The sequence below is a fragment of the Amphiprion ocellaris genome, chromosome 2, assembly GCF_022539595.1.
Source record: "Amphiprion ocellaris isolate individual 3 ecotype Okinawa chromosome 2, ASM2253959v1, whole genome shotgun sequence".
Taxonomy (NCBI): domain Eukaryota; kingdom Metazoa; phylum Chordata; class Actinopteri; family Pomacentridae; genus Amphiprion; species Amphiprion ocellaris.
This window is the reverse complement of record NC_072767.1, coordinates 3,975,428-3,991,819: the sequence shown is the minus strand read 5'-3', so window position 1 is coordinate 3,991,819 and position 16,392 is coordinate 3,975,428. Positions and strand designations below refer to the sequence as shown.

At 40.3% G+C, this 16,392-nt stretch overlaps 1 protein-coding gene across 1 annotated transcript in view; it reads left to right on the top strand.

Moving 5' to 3' along the window:
* The first annotated feature begins 2,416 nt into the window (after positions 1-2,416).
* cers1 (ceramide synthase 1) overlaps positions 2,417-16,392 on the top strand; it is a 56,092-nt gene continuing 42,116 nt past the window's right edge. Inside the window, exon 1 of the mRNA XM_055016317.1 lies at positions 2,417-3,438. Within this exon, the coding sequence (XP_054872292.1) occupies positions 3,199-3,438 (240 nt within the window). The 5' untranslated portion in view covers positions 2,417-3,198. The remainder of the gene's footprint in view (positions 3,439-16,392) is intronic.

Genomic DNA, 16,392 nt, shown 5'->3' with positions numbered 1-16,392 from the left:
TTGAGATATGCAAAGGATAAATATAGATTTTTTAATTCTGTGCAAACATTCAGTGTAACACAGATGTGCAGAGGATAAATAATATTCTTATTGTAAAATTTCTGTGCAAATGGTACAACTTACATAAAATATATTTATTAAACAAAACAGAATGGTATAAAATACTTACATATCATTAGAGGAAGAACATTTCTGTATTTAACAGATAGTCAGGATGCAGGTTCAGGTGTATTATTATTATTTATGTATTTTTTTAATTAATTTATTATTTTTTCGGTGCCAATTAAAAGTGCAGCAGCAAAACACATTAGAAACGAATGAAGCAAAGAATAAAAATAAATATTTGCATAATATTGTGTCCACATTTAAATACCACATGGTGTCAGCAACTTGAGATATACGGAGAATAAATAATATTTAAAAATTCTGTACAAACACTGGCAGGATAAAACATGTAAAAATCTATGTACAATTTAAAATATATATATATATTTCTTTTTAAAAAAATTTATTTTAGTGCCAGATAAAAGTGCAGCAGCAAAACGAATAAGAATCAAAAGGAGCAAAGAATAAAAAAATAAATATTTGCATCATTTTGTGTGCAGGAATGTGCAAACCTTAATACTATAACAACTGGAGATGTGCAGAAGATAAATATATTTTTAAAAATTCTTTGCAAACATGGACAGGATAAAACTTGTAAGATCAATTTACAATTTTTTTGTGATTTTTTTGGTGCCAATTAAAAGTGCAGCAGCAAGATGAATAAGAAGCAAATGGAGCAAAGAATTTTAAGTAATTAAAAGAAATATTTGCATGATGTGTGCGAACTTTAATACCGTACAAAGAAGTTAAGATGTGCAGAGGAGAAATAATACTCTTATTTTAAAAAAACTGTGCAAACAGGACAACACTTAATATATTAAAACAAATATCAACAAGATTTATTTCTAAAATTGAAAGAAATATTAAATATTAAACATATAAAGCAGAATCTCTTCAAAATATAATTAAATAGAAAACATTTAACAGGTAGCCAGGATGGAGGTTCAGGTGTTTATTATTATTATTATTTATTATTTATGTATTTTTTAAATTTAATATAATTTATTTATTTATGTCAGATAAAAGTGCAGATGACAAATAAGAAGCAAAAGGAGCAAAGAATAAAAATAAATATTTACATGATTTTGAGTGCAGGAATGTGCAAACTTTAATGCTGTAAACAACTTAAGATGTGCAGAGAATGAATCACTTTATTTAACCCTTGTGTCGTCCTGCAGGTCAAAATTGATGCGTTTTAAAGTTTGAAAATGAAGAAAGAAATATATTTTCACAGTGAAACTTCTGATGTCCACATTTTCAGCATTTTTGTGGAATGTTTGAACATTTTTTGGTGGAAAAAAAGAAATGTTAAAAATGTTTCTTAAGAACATTCACCAAAAAAATCGCTGGATTTTGGTTGATTTTTATATGAATGTTGTTAAAGAAAATATTAGAAGTTTTACTGATACATCTGTAATCACTTTAATTATTTTTAGGATTTTTTTGGAAGATATTTACCAATTTTTTGAACATATTTATAAGATTTTTCTTCTCAAATTTAGGGGATTTTAAAAAAAAACTTTCAAGAGAAAATTTTAAGGAATTATTGGAATTTTCTTCCTGAAGGTTTTGCAAATTTTCAGAAATTTTGGGAATTTTTTGCGGAATTTTTGGATTTTTTTCAGACAAGGAAACAATGGTGCCTGTAAATGTTTTACAGTGAAACTTCTAATTTCTGCATTTTCAACATTTTGGGGAAATTTTGGTTGATTTTTATGTGAATGTTCTTAAAGAAAATATTAGAAGTTTTACTGATATATATGGAATCACTTTAGATATTTGTTGATTTTTTTGGAAGATTTTTACTCATTTTTAAAAAAATATTTACAAGAATTTTCTTGCCAAATTTGGGTGTTTTTTTTTTTTTTTTTAATAAAACTTTTAAGGAATTCTTGTAATTTTCTTCCTGAAGGTTTTGCAAATTTTCAGAAATTTGGGAATTTTATTGCTGAATGTTTGGATTTTTTTTCAGACAAGGAAACAATATTTTTTGGTGTCTGTAAATGAGGACAACAGGAGGGTTAAAAATCTGTGCATGAATGTGTTTTATTGATGGTGGGGTGTCACTGAGGATCTCCGGCCTCCTTCATGAGACCAGCTGCTGTTATGAGGAAATAAAGATTTTAACGTTTTGTTTTGGGTTGTTTTTTTTTTTTTTGCGCTTTTGTGGGAGGTTTTTTTGCGCCGCCAGTGCGTCTGCGCTGTCTCTTTAAGTCATCCTCGGTAATCCTCCGAGCAGAAGACGGTTCAAACGCCAGATAGCGGTCCTAATTGCGTCACGCCCCCCCGCTTATCCCCCCCCACTTTTCGCATAAACGGAGCGGAGCCGTCGGTCCCGCTTTCACCGCAACAGTTGATCGGAGCGCAGCGTCAGGACGCAGCGTCGGACACGTTGAGCACCGGAGCCGCGGTACCGAGAGGCGGAGGAGAAGCAGCAGCAGACCCCGCAGGATAATATTCCTCCGATTTATCCTCTTTTTGTGTGCTTGTTGCTGTCGCCGGGATAACTCGTGTCGGGAATCCGCCGCTCCTGAGTGGCGGTGCGGCGCGGACACGTTATATAAGGCGAATAACGGGCGGATGAGCCCGTGTGGCGGCGGAGCGGCGCTGATCACCGAGCCGAGCCGAACCCCCAGCTCTTAACTCGTTCATGCGTGTGCGCCCGGTCACGTTACCGACGTCCAGGCTAACCGTGCCGCCGATGCCGTGTGGCTCCGCTTTAGCTTAGGCGGCTAACCGGGACGCGCAGCTGCCGCGGATGAGCGCAGCGGAATGATGAGCAGAAGGAGCCTCCAGCGGCGCTAATGGATCACCGGAACGGCCAGAACCCGCTCAGGATTCGGTTTGTGTGAGCTTCCCAGCCCAGCCTCGGTGTCGGTTCGCCCCCGCCTCCCTGCAGAGCCGCCGGGCCCCATTGATAAAGTGTCCGGGACGCGGAGAATGGGCCCGAGTCTTAATTTGGACAACAAAGAATTAGGCTGCTGAGCTGTTAGATAAGCGCTTTGAGCTAAGAAGCTCCACCGATCACCGTCTGGACCCTGCAGCTCCCCGGACTCCATCTCAGCCGGTTTTTGTCGTGTGTGCGCCGCCGCTATGGGTAGTCCCGCCGGGCCGGTGGACGTGGAGCCCATGCCGGGCTACTTGGAGCTGATCAGCAGAGCCTCCGCCGTCATGCTGGACGCCTGGACGGACTGTGGCGGCTGCGGGCTGGAGCTCTCCAGACGGACTCTCCTGGAGAACGCCAACATTACCTGGACCGAGATCGGCCTGTTCTTCTTTTGCGCCTTTTTGTGGACGCAGATCAGGAAAGGACTGACACAAAGTCTGTTTAAGGTGAGTGAATCCCTCATTAACGCTCTCTGGGTGGGAGCTCCGTGGGTGTGGGAGACCTGACACATGGAGCAGCTTAGTGGGTCCACGGCCAGGTGGAGATGAACCTGAGTCCCAGCTGCTGCTCAGAGCTGCTTCTGCTTCTTCTTATTTGGGTTTAGTGACTCATTCAAGATGGTGGCAGGTTCAAGCAGGGTGAGGAAGAGATCAGAACCCAGTCAGGCCTCCATCAGAGCACATGGAGGAGGAGGAGGAGGAGGAGGAGGAGGAGGATGAAGTCAGTCAGCACATGTGTTGATCCAACAAACAGATTCTAACATTAACAAGGTCTTTACAGAGTTAACATATTTGCAGGTATATTTATAGTAGTAGTTGTAGCTCATAGTTGTCTTTATAATATATATGTGTGTTTGCGTTGGACAGTAAACACCCCTATGTTCCTTATATTAACCATCCATAGTATAATATCACATAATTTAATACAATATATAGTAAATACGTGCACATAATATAAATAAATATAACATTATATACAGTAGACACCCTTATCTGCACCCCATTGTTTTCTATATAATATATAGACAACAATGGCCATGTTGTTGCTATCTAGCTATCTATCTATATAGCAAAAACCACCCTGCTGTTTTTGTATAACTTATTGTAACATAATACTAAGTGTATACATGCATATCATATACATGTATAAAAACAACATGTCATATAGTAGACACCGTATCTGCACCATAATGTGCATATAATATACAGACAATCATGTTTGTCTATATGATGAATATTTAAAAATAAATACATATACGCAAAAAGCAAGCATATATATATATATATATATATATATATATATATATATATATATATATATATACATATATATGCATAAATGTATATAATCTTAACTGTAAAATGAACAGAATATATTGTGCCGAAACAGGCATAGTTGCATCATCGTCATCATCATTATATATTTATAAATGTGTATGTATAAGGATGCAGACTATTTAATATATATAGACAAACAACACATAGACAGCTGTAGAACCCCCATTACTGGACGTATATAAATATTTATGATGGCTATGTGGTGAACTGTGAATGTATATAGCAACTAAACACCTAGAGTTGTTTATTTGTTGCTTTATATTCTGGGTAAATGTTTATTTTACAGTTCAGATTTGCTCTATTATAATCCCGTTAAGTCTCATTAAGACTCTCTTTAGTCAAACTACTGACTCCATTGTGCCAGAATAAGATTTTAGATTCCCACCTGTGTGCTTTTAGGTGCTTTCTGACAGGACAACCTAAATTGAACGTAAATTGTTGAGCAGAAAGTGTTGGAGACTGTTTCTCTTTGTCACACATGTGCACATACACCATCAGAAATCAGTGCGTTTAACGGGTACATTTTCCAGAAAATCAATACAATCCATCCACTATTGTAAATTAGAGGCCTCCCAGTGATGCAACAGTCATATTAGCATCCAGTATCGTCATGAGTCGGTCTTGCTCATTGATTTGCAGCACGCTGTCATGAAGTGGAAATTCACTGTTTATTTTTTGATGATGTGCACGTTCAAAAAAAAAAGAAAACGTCTGACGGCATCTTACCTCGACGCATCCGTCAGATGCTCGACAGGTTGGCTTCACGCCCAGGTCTCCTCTGTTCCCTCCGCTGGGCCGAGGCTCCTCCGCCCAGTCGCAGCCGGGAGGGAGGGGCCCTCCCCTGGGTGGATGTGTCCTGGGTGGATGTGTCCTGGGTGGATGTGTCCTGGGTGGATGTGCCCTGGGTGGATGTGCCCTGGGTGCATGTGCCCTGGGTGGATGTGTCCTGGGTGGATGTGTCCTGGGTGCATGTGTCCTGGGTGGATGTGTCCTGGGTGGATGTATCCTGGGTGCGTGTGCCCTGGGTGGATGTGTCCTGGGTGGATGTGTCCTGGGTGGATGTGTCCTGGGTGGATGTGTCCTGGGTGGATGTATCCTGGGTGCGTGTGCCCTGGGTGGGTGTGTCCTGGGTGGATGTATCCTGGGTGGATGTGTCCTGGGTGCATGTGTCCTGGGTGGGTGTGTCCTGGGTGGATGTGTCCTGGGTGGATGTATCCTGGGTGGATGTGTCCTGGGTGCATGTGTCCTGGGTGCATGTGTCCTGGGTGGGTGTGTCCTGGGTGGATGTGTCCTGGGTGGATGTATCCTGGGTGGATGTGTCCTGGGTGGGGGTGGAGCAGTGGATGATGCTGGAGCACTTTACTGTAGCTCAGGGCCCCATGTGTGAAGCCAGATGAGGCCTGAGAATGCAGAGAATGAGGCCTGTAACCCCCCACTCTCCTATTTTTTTTCTTTTCTGCATCATGTATGTGTGTCGACTCCTATGGAACATTATGGGATGGAGCCTGTTTGTGCTATAAAGGCTGAGAACAATGAAAGTAGGTTGAATCCGGTGCATGTGTAGTAACACCTTACATTAGGGATGGAGAGGAGGAGTTCAGCGCCGGGGCAGCCGTGCAGCACTAATGCAGTATTACTGTTGTACATCACAGAAAAGCTGCCAGAAGAGACCCGGAGTTTGAGGTTTTATCTGAGCAGAGAGCACAGACTCGGAACAAAACAAGATGCTTTCCTTCACTCTCTCTCAAAGTTAAGTAAACCGCGGCGCATTTAATAACTTGCCAGTAATGAGTGAATATGCGGTTTTCGCAGTGTTGAAGTATCCAGTTGCTGCGGTTCTTGATGTGGAGTGAAGTGGTTGAACTGTCATGAGCGTAATAAATTACAGCGCAGACAATAACAAACACACATTCTTGATTAGCTGCAGAGACCAGAGACCTGATAGACATCAAATGATGCACTTAGAATCGTATGATCTGTGGAAGAACCTCAGGAAAACAACAAACATTTTAGATCTGATTTAACCCTCGTGTCGTCCTGCAGGTCAAACGGACCCATTTTAAAGTTTGAAAATGTGGGAAAAAATGTATTTTCTCACCGAAAACTTTCACATTTTTCAAAATCCAGCGAATTTCGCTGGATTTTGGATGATTTTTTTGTGAATGTTCTTGAAGAAAATATTAGAACTTTTACTGATATATATGTAATCACTTTAGATATTTTTAGGATTTTTTGGGGGGAAAAGTTTTATTCATTTTATGAAAATATTTACAATTTTTATATTTTTATTTTTTACATTTTTATTTCTTGCCAAACGGGGATTAAAAAAAAAAAAAAAACCTTTTAAGGGAAACTTTTATGGAATTTTTGGAATTTTCTTCCTGAATACTTTGCAAATTTTTATAAATTTGGGGAATTTTTTGCTGAATTTTTGGATTTTTTCCAGAGAAAGGAACAATATTTTTTGCTGCTGAGGACAACAGGAGGGTTAATGTTCTGCATCTCATATATGCATCAATTACAGAGGAGGGTATTTGTTTGTTTTGTTTACCTGTTTATCACAAAGTCAAAAATGGTGTTAGATTTGAAGGAAAATGCCATATATTCCTCAAATGTAAGAATTTTCTGCTTTTACATTACAGTAAACAGACAGTTTGTGGTTTTAAGCATTTGCTGTGGCATTAAATGGCCTCCTCTTTCACTCTGGGTTACTGAGTTGGAATATTTTAACTGACAAATTGAAAACACAACCCACAGATGAATCAATACTGAGAACAACAGTCAGATGCAGATGTCTGAAATCGAGCCCTACTTCTCCGAAAGTTGCTGGTGCATTTTTGTAACTCATCTGCCACAGGCTGATGGATAAAAATAATTAGTTTCCTGTTTTCTTACTTACAGCACTTACAGTCACGTTTGAAGAATGAAAGTTGACCCACTTAAAACCTCCCCTTACTCTGGTTTGCATTTTCTGCTGTACAGATTTCAGTTATGAAAACAGACCAAGTGATACTTGATTTTTTTGACTGCAGTCGAACCTCGTTCCACAAGAATAACCTCCACGAACCTGAGACTTGAGCCTTCGCAGTGAAAAGAGGAAGGACTTTAGTCAAGAGGCACCGAATGCTCTGCTTTGCTGCAGATTCAAATGTCAAACTGTTTCCTTACAGCTCACCGCTAAATTTGGCATTATGAACACCGAGTATTTTGAACCGCATATGAAACACCATTTGATAATAACTTAACCGAAACAGTTGTTCGGTGATTAATATATTAACCCTCGTGTTGTCCTGCGGTTCAAAACTGACCCATTTAAAAGTTTGAAAATGTGAAAAAAAAATATTTTCACAGTGAAAACTTCCACATTTTCAACATTTTTTGGGAGCTTTTTGAACATTTTTTGGTGGAAAATGAACCAAATCCAGCGAAATTTGCTGGATTTTGGATGATTTTTTTAGTGAATGTTCTTAAGAAATGGTTTAAACATTTTTTTTCCCACCAAAAAATGTTCAACAATTTCCCAGAAATGTTGAAAATGTGGTCATCAGAAGTTTCACTGTGAAAATGTATTTTTTTCCACATTTTCAAACTTTGAAACGGGTCAGTTTTGACCCGCAGGACGACACGAGGGTTAATCAATGAAGAAAACTGAACACAGTGATCGTTATTTGATCTGCTAATACAAGTATTTTTGACAACACAAGACAAGTGACAAAAGACACTCTAGCGGTTTAGGTTCGTGGATCAGGGGTGTGTAGTAATGCTGAAAATGAGAGCTCTGGCCGGTAGCCGTTAAGGCCAGTTCATGATTTCTACATCCATAAGGGTAGTAGTCGAATAGTAGGCCACACAGATGACCTTTAACTCCTGGAAGGAAATCACCAAATCCCCGGGGAAGACAGTATGTAGGCTGAAGGGGAAGTATCTGTGAGACAGAAATGTGAAGGCCAAGAGAATGTATGTAGTGGTATAGTCCGTTGCTTGACGAGCATGCGTGGAATGGACCAGAAACGTAGTATTCTTCAACACGGTGCCCATTGCTAGTTTGTGGTAAGACGCTAGGGATGCAAGTTATGAAAAATGTTTTTGGTCAGTATTTGGCAGAATTATCAAAATGTGACATTTGTCCTGTAATATTTCTGTTTTAACAAGGTCAGCTCTGTTACAGAAACCACCATGATATCAGAACACTGTCCTAGTCGATCCTAGCAGGTCTTGAATGTGTTATATCTAGTTGGAGGTCACTAGACATTACAGAAGTCTTTGTCATGGTGCCCACTGCTAGCTAAACCTTCATAATAGAGCTGCCTCCTCGGGTTGCTACAGTATTGAACAGTAAGGGGCTCCTAACAGACTGAAGAAGAAGTACTACTTTCAGCAACAATAGCTAGCACAGTAGCTACCCCTGCTGAATCAGCACAATTATCATCATCAGGCACCCGCTAGGCATAATAAGCCAACAATCGAGGCATTTTTAACTGATTGGTGTCTGCATCGGTATCCTAGTCGATCCATACTTGTGATGTCAAGTTGGAGGCCATTAAACATAACTTAAGTCTTTGTCATGGTGCCCATTGCTACTTTGTGGTAGGATGCTAGGGATGCAAGTTATGGAAACTGTGGTCAGTATTTGGCAGCAATATTAACATGGGACATGTGTCCTATAGTGATATTTCTGTTCTAACGAAGTCAGAATGTAAACCACCATGATATCAGAGCTCCTTGCTTTTGATGTGTAGTTGGAGGCCATTAAACATTACAGAACTCTTTGTCATGGTGCCCATTGCTAGCTAAACCCTCACAGTACAGCTGCCTCCTTGGGTTTCAATAGCAGTAAACAGTAAAGGGCTACTAACAGACAGAAGAAGAACAACCTTTAACAACTATAGCTAGCGCAGAAGCTACCCCTACCAAGCATCAGTAAGAGGATCCACCGGGTGGAAAACCTGTGTACTACAGCTAATCTACAATACACTGTCTGACATGTCCTTTGACTCCTGCCTTATCGGTTAGCATGTTTTAATCGGTTTCATGACTCCATTAACTGTTAATCGTTAACACCTCTAGTTAATGTATTTTGATCAGTTGGGTTGCTAACTGCAGCTAATCGATTAGTGATTAATCCTTATCATTCCTATACAGAACTGTGTAATCCAATCATATTTAAAGCCATCAAGTATTTGGCCCCCTCAGCACTTTGGTTGAAGTCGGGCTGTGAATGAACACTTGCTTTTATGGTGCATTTACAAAGCTATGAGGTACAGTCCAGGTTGCAGATCATGACCTACGCTTTGTGCTTATCTGTGACGCTCTGCACGTGTGAATCTTTCTGATCAGAAGAGATGATGCTGCCGTCTCTTCACATGTCGCTAACCCTACTGTCAGTGTGCTGGCGGTGGTTACAGCTGCCTGGTTGAGTGAGTGTTTTTCATCACATTTGGTTTGATGCTTGGGTGTACGAGTCACAGCAGCACCTACTCAGGTTAAATTAAACACAACTAGTTTATGAGCCACTTGAGTTGTGCTGTTGCATAAGACACTGTAGTGCCTCACTGTGTTCAGCCACCAACGACACCAACATTTAAAAACCCAAACAAAGGTAAATGTGTCCTTAAAGTGAGTGCTGAAAAGCTCTTTTTTAACCCTTGTGTCGTCTTGCACGTCAAAATTGACCCATTTTAAAGTTTGAACATGTGGGAAAAAAATAGATTTTCACAGTGGAACTTCTGATGTCTACATTTTCAACATTTTTGGGAAATCTTTGAACATTTTTTGGTGGAAAAAAAGAAATGTTAAAAATGTTTCTTAAGTACATTCACAAAAAATCAACCAAAATCCAGCGAATTTCCTTGGATTTTGGCTGATTTTTATGTGAATGTTCTTAAAGAAAAGAAGTTATTAGCAGTTGTACTGATATATATGTAATCACTTTAGATATTTTTAGAATTTTTTTTGTAAGATTTTTACTCATTTTTTGAAAATATTTATAATTTTAATTAAAAAAAATTTCTTTTATTTGTTAAATTTTTATTTCTTGCCAAATTTGGGTGGTTTATTGATTATTTAAAAATAAAACTTTTAAGGGAAACTTTGAAGGAATTATTGGAATTTTCTTCCTGAAGGTTTTGCAAATTTTCAGAAATTTGGGGATTTTTTTGCTGAATTTTTGGATTTTTTTTCAGACAAGGAAACAATATTTTTTGGTGCCTGTAAATGAAGACAGCAGGAGGGTTAAGAAAACGTGTAAATGTCACACATAGTCGAACACGAAAGTAGTTCTTCCTCATTTTCCTTCATCACTTTACTCTGCACAAACACAAACTGTGTGCTGCAGGTTTGTGTTGCCGTTCGCCTGCATGGTATGAATAGGTGTTCATCTGATGGGTTATAACTTGAGCGTTGCATTTACAAGCATTCATCGGATGCTTTGCACGCATTCGGGCGGCCTTAAAATGCGCACGTGCAGCCTTTATGAGGCCACAGTGAAATTAGCGATAGAGACAAAAGTGTAATACTGGAGGGAGAAGGGGTGATCGGAGGGAAGGAATAAACAAATAAGGGATCTAGAGGAAGGAAGGACTGGAGTGGGGAAGTGGGCCGGAGGGCGTTGTGTAGCTGCTGACTCAGCATGCAGCAGCCAATCATTAACACGACCGCGCACACACCCGAACACATGCACACGGTGGTAAAAGGACATGTGCTGTCTTACGCCAACATGCGACTTCAGTTCACTATCTTCGTTTTGCGGCAGAAAGCAACGGTGCAGTGGAGATAAAAGCAGGCAGGCGGTGGTCAAGCAGCAGCATATTATAGCAGCAGCAGCATATTATAGCAGCAGCAGCAGCAGCAGCAGTTTATAGCAGCAGCAGCAGCAGCAGCAGTTTATAGCAGCAGCATATTATAGCAGCAGCAGCAGCAGCAGCAGCAGTTTATAGCAGCAGCAGCAGCAGCAGCATATTATAGCAGCAGCAGCATATTATAGCAGCAGCAGCAGCAGCAGCAGTTTATAGCAGCAGCAGCAGCAGCAGCAGCAGCAGTTTATAGCAGCAGCAGCAGCAGCAGCAGCAGCAGTTTATAGCAGCAGCAGCAGCAGCAGCAGCAGTTTATAGCAGCAGCAGCAGTTTATAGCAGCAGCAGCAGCAGCAGTTTATAGCAGCAGCAGCAGCAGCAGCAGCAGCAGTTTATAGCAGCAGCAGCAGTTTATAGCAGCAGCAGCAGCAGTTTATAGCAGCAGCAGCAGCAGCAGTTTATAGCAGCAGCAGCAGCAGTTTATAGCAGCAGCAGCAGTTTATAGCAGCAGCAGCAGCAGTTTATAGCAGCAGCAGCAGCAGTTTATAGCAGCAGCAGCAGTTTATAGCAGCAGCAGCAGCAGCAGCAGCAGTTTATAACGGTGCTCATAAATACCTTCCCAACACACACAGTGCAGCATTCACTCAGACAGCACAGCAGCAGGGAGTTTGCCAGCCTCGGCCTTGTTGCAGAGCTTATCTCCCTGCATTGAGCCCGGTGGCACCTCATCCCCTCGCTGTTGTTCTAAATGTGAAAGCAGCCTGAGGTTTGACAAGGTTCCCGACCACAGATCCCAGATCACTTTCCACTAAGCTCCTGCTCATTGTTGTACATTAGAGCCGCAGAGAGAAACAAGATACTTGATTTGCGGCGAAGGGGGAAGTGATATCCATTCAGCCAAAAGTGCCCACTCAGGTGAAACTTGCTTGTAATTTTGACACTGATTGCAAGCAGTCATTATTTGTTATGATAGTTTGGCCGGTGATAGCTCTCCGATCTGCTCTCATGACTCAGCTTTCTTTTTTATCAAGCAGCACTTTCACCATCAGCTGACGTGATCTGCTTCATGCGTGTTCTACATCATGAGTACGTGGCACTTAAAGGTTCACTAAACTATTTCCTCCAGAGCAAATGTTTGGGCTCAACATCAAAAACAACACGATTGTCAGTTAACCCTCCTGTTGTCTTCTTTTACGGGCACCAAAAAATATTGTTTCCTTGTCTGAAAAAAAATCCAAAAATTCAGCAAAAAAGTTCCCCAAATTTCTGAAAATTTGCAGAACCTTCAGGAAGAAAATTATAATAATTCCTTAAGAGTTTTATTTTTTTAAAAATCCCCCAAATTTGGCCAAAAAAATCCTGTAAATATTTTCAAAAAATTTGAAAAAATCTTCCAAAAAATCCTAAAAATATCTAAAGTGATTCCATACATATCAGTAAAACTTCTAATACTCTCTTTAGAACATTCACAATAAAATCAACCAAAATCCAGCGAAATTTGCTGGATTTTGTTTGATTTTTATGTGAATGGTCTTAAGAAACATTTTTAACACCAAAAAATGTTCAAAGATTTCCCAAAAATGTTGAAAATGTGGACATCAGAAGTGTCACTGTGAAAATAGCTTTTTTTCCCCCACATTTTCAAACTTTAAAATGGGTCAATTTTGACCCGCAGGACGACACGAGGGTTAAGTTAGTACAAGTTGAATTTCGTTTTAATCATAGAAATGTGAGGGAACTACCATTGCTATGTCAACACAACCCATCCAACAATGTTTACAACTTCAAAGATGAAATGATGTAATGAAGTCATTGAAGATAGCGACTCTGAATTACCCTTCAGAGCGCCCAGAGGTTTCACTGCAGGTAATCAAGCTTTCTATCTGTGCCAGTGTTTTATATGTATTATGTCATATCTAATGTCAGTGTTACAACATGCTCGTAGCTTCGTGTTTCTACAAATAGCTGGAGGCCTGATGGTTTCCTGCACTGATGCTTTGTGTGCTCGTGGTTTGACCGCCCGCAGGTTTGTTCCGGCCTGTGATGCACTTTAGCATCCAGCTGCTGCCCATTTCTGACTTTCTGCTGCCATATTTGGTAGCTCGCTTTTTAAGATTCTTAGAGGTGAAACAGTCAGTCCACTAATTGGTCAGTCACTCAAGAGATAAGGGCAACTAATGTGACTACTGATTAATTGTCAAATAAAGTTATTCTTCAAGCAAAAATGACAGGGGAATTTGTTCCTATCTTCTGTTCTAGAATTTTACAGACCACACGCCAAAACGATTCATTTGAAAACCCTGCAGATTGTTGGACAGTTGTGTCACATCTCGTCAAGCTTCATAAGGTTAAATGAATGAATTAATTACACATAGTTAATTTTAAAGTTCAGTGACCTGCTAATTAACATTCAGTCCAACGACATGTAGACCTGAAACGATTAATGGATTAATCTAATAAGCAGCTGATCAATCATAATCCAGAATTGTGTCTCAGATATGAGGATTTTTTGCCTTTTCTCCATTTTAAATCATTACAAATTAAATATGTTTGGGTTTTGTACAGTTTAGTAAGTCACCTTCGAGTTGAGATGTTTCGACAGACAGGTTTGTCTGTATTGTTTGGCATTTTGTTGAATAAAAGATATATTATAATTGATCAAATAAATATTGGCAACAAGGCTGAAAAGTCTATTACAAATAGATATATAGATATAATGAATAATTAATGATGTGGATTAAATTACCTATTTTGAACCCTCCTGTTTTCCTCATTTACGGGCACCAAAAAATATTGTTTCCTTGTCTGAAAAAAATCCAAAAATTCAGCAAAAAAATTCCCCAAATTTCTGAAAATTTGCAAAACCTTCAGGAAAAATTCCAATCATTCCTTAAAAGTTTTATTTAAAAAAAAAATTGGCAAGAAAACTCTTGTAAATATTTTCAAAAAATGAGTAAAAATCTTCCAAAAAAATCCTAAAAATATCTAAAGTGATTCCATATATATCAGTAAAACTTCTAATATTTTCTTTAAGAACATTCACATAAAAAAATCAACCAAAATCCAGCGAAATTCGCTGGATTTTGGTTGATTTTTTTTGTCAATGTTCTTAAGAAACATTTTTAACATTTCTTTTTTTCCCACGAAAAAATGTTGAAAGATTTCCCAAAAATGTTGAAAATGTGGACATCGGAAGTGTCACTGTGAAAATATATTTTTTTCCACATTTTCAAACTTTAAAACGGGTCAATTTTGACCTGCAGGACGACACGAGGGTTAAATGATCGGCTGTTTATGCGTTACTCATAGCATGCTCTATCATCATAGGCTGTTTACAAGGCAGGGAGGGTTTGTTCATGTAACTAAACTTGCGTCTAAAATTGTATTTAAGTTACAGTTTTCTTATTTTATTCGATGAAACGTCCCTGATCGATCCACATCGCCATCATTTTATCAGAACTAACTGACAGATTAATTAATGATGACAGCGATCATTAGCTACATCCCTATTCCTCCGCTGTAATTCGAGCCCCGGCGTTGCTGTAATTCCAAACACAAAAGACCATCAGATCATTTGAGGATAAAACAGGGAGTGGCTGTTGGGCTCATGAATCAGGCCTGTTTGTGTGACAGTCAGACTCTCTTCTGGTCAGCTGGAATGTGCCGAGAGGCCTTGACCGCCGCAGAGCTGCTGTGGCCGGCCTCTCAATCTTTTTCCTCTTCCTCTCCCTTTCTGTCCTATTTATTCTCTTCCAGATAGACACAGTGGACGGGCCTCCATTGGCCGAGAACACACTGTCACTGTAGGCTTCGCTCTTGGCAGCTGCCTCCCGTCTAACAAGGACACTTTTGTAATCGAATGCGAGAACACAGTTGTCAGAGGAAACCGGAGTTCATCTCGTCTGCTCTGGGCTCTGTATTTCTGTATTTTTATTTTTTTTTTCGCCACGTTTGTTTGTGTGGCTCGTTCGGTTGCTGTAGTTATGGGTAACGTCTGAGAGCCAAACATTCTTTGTGTTGCAGCTACATCGGTTCGTTCTCCCCAACCTCTCTGTGGAGGAAACTGGACTAGACTCACACAGAGAACACTTTCCTAACTGTGGTCGTAATAGTGGACTGCTTTTTCCAAGATTTGCTTCATCTAGCCTCCCCCTCTGCCTCTCCTCACCCTCCCTACGGTACTGGGTTTGTGTAACCACATGGCTAGTTAGTGCAAACCTGTAAGTCAGTCGTCGGACCTCGCTGACATCTGGCAGCGATTACAGAGGTTGTTCTAATGAAATGACTAGCCGAGGTGTGACTCAGTCAGAAACGCTGCACACTACAAAGCTATTTTGTCACTCTCCAAAATCTCCTCTGACACATTTAAAAGACACTTACAATTCCACATCTGTAGAGTTAGCCTGGTTTCAACATCTTTTGTAAGAGGCGTCACACACGCGGTGCACTGCCGATAGAAAGCATTCACCTCCCTTGGAAGTTTTCCGTATTTATTGCTTTTCGATTCTGAATCATGGGCAACATAATTTGGCTCTTTAGATAAGAATTTACGACAAAAGATAAGAACAAGAAGAAAGACGCTAGTACCAGAGGCTGCCAAGACACCTATGACTCCTCCGAAGTTGTAACAAGCTTCTGCAACTGTTGCCTTTTCATCACCGGCCAAATCTTGACAGGAAAGTGGCAAAAAGAAAGACACTGGGAAAAAAATGATATTAAATCTGGGATAGAGTTCACTGGAAGGCATGGTGGTGGCAGCATCATAATATGAAGCATGGTGGTGGCAGCATCATAATATGAAGCATGGTGGTGGCAGCATCATAATATGAAGCATGGTGGTGGCAGCATCATGATGTGAAGCATGGTGGTGGCAGCATCATAATGTGAAGCATGGTGGTGGCAGCATCATGATGTGAAGCATGGTGGTGGCAGCATCATGATGTGAAGCATGGTGGTGGCAGCGTCACAATATGAAGCATGGTGGTGGCAGCATCATGATGTGAAGCACGGTGGTGGCAGCATCATGACGTGAAGCATGGTGGTGGCAGCATTAAGATATGAAGCATGGTGGTGGCAGCATCATAATGTGAAGCTTGGTGGTGGCAGCATTTCAACGTGAAGCATGGTGGCGGCAGCATGATGATGTGAAGCATGGTGGTGGCAGCATCATAATATGAAGCTTGGTGGTGACAGCATTAATATATGAAGCATGGTGGTGGCAGCATCATGATGTGAAGCATGGTGGTGGCAGCATCATAACATGAAGCATGGTGG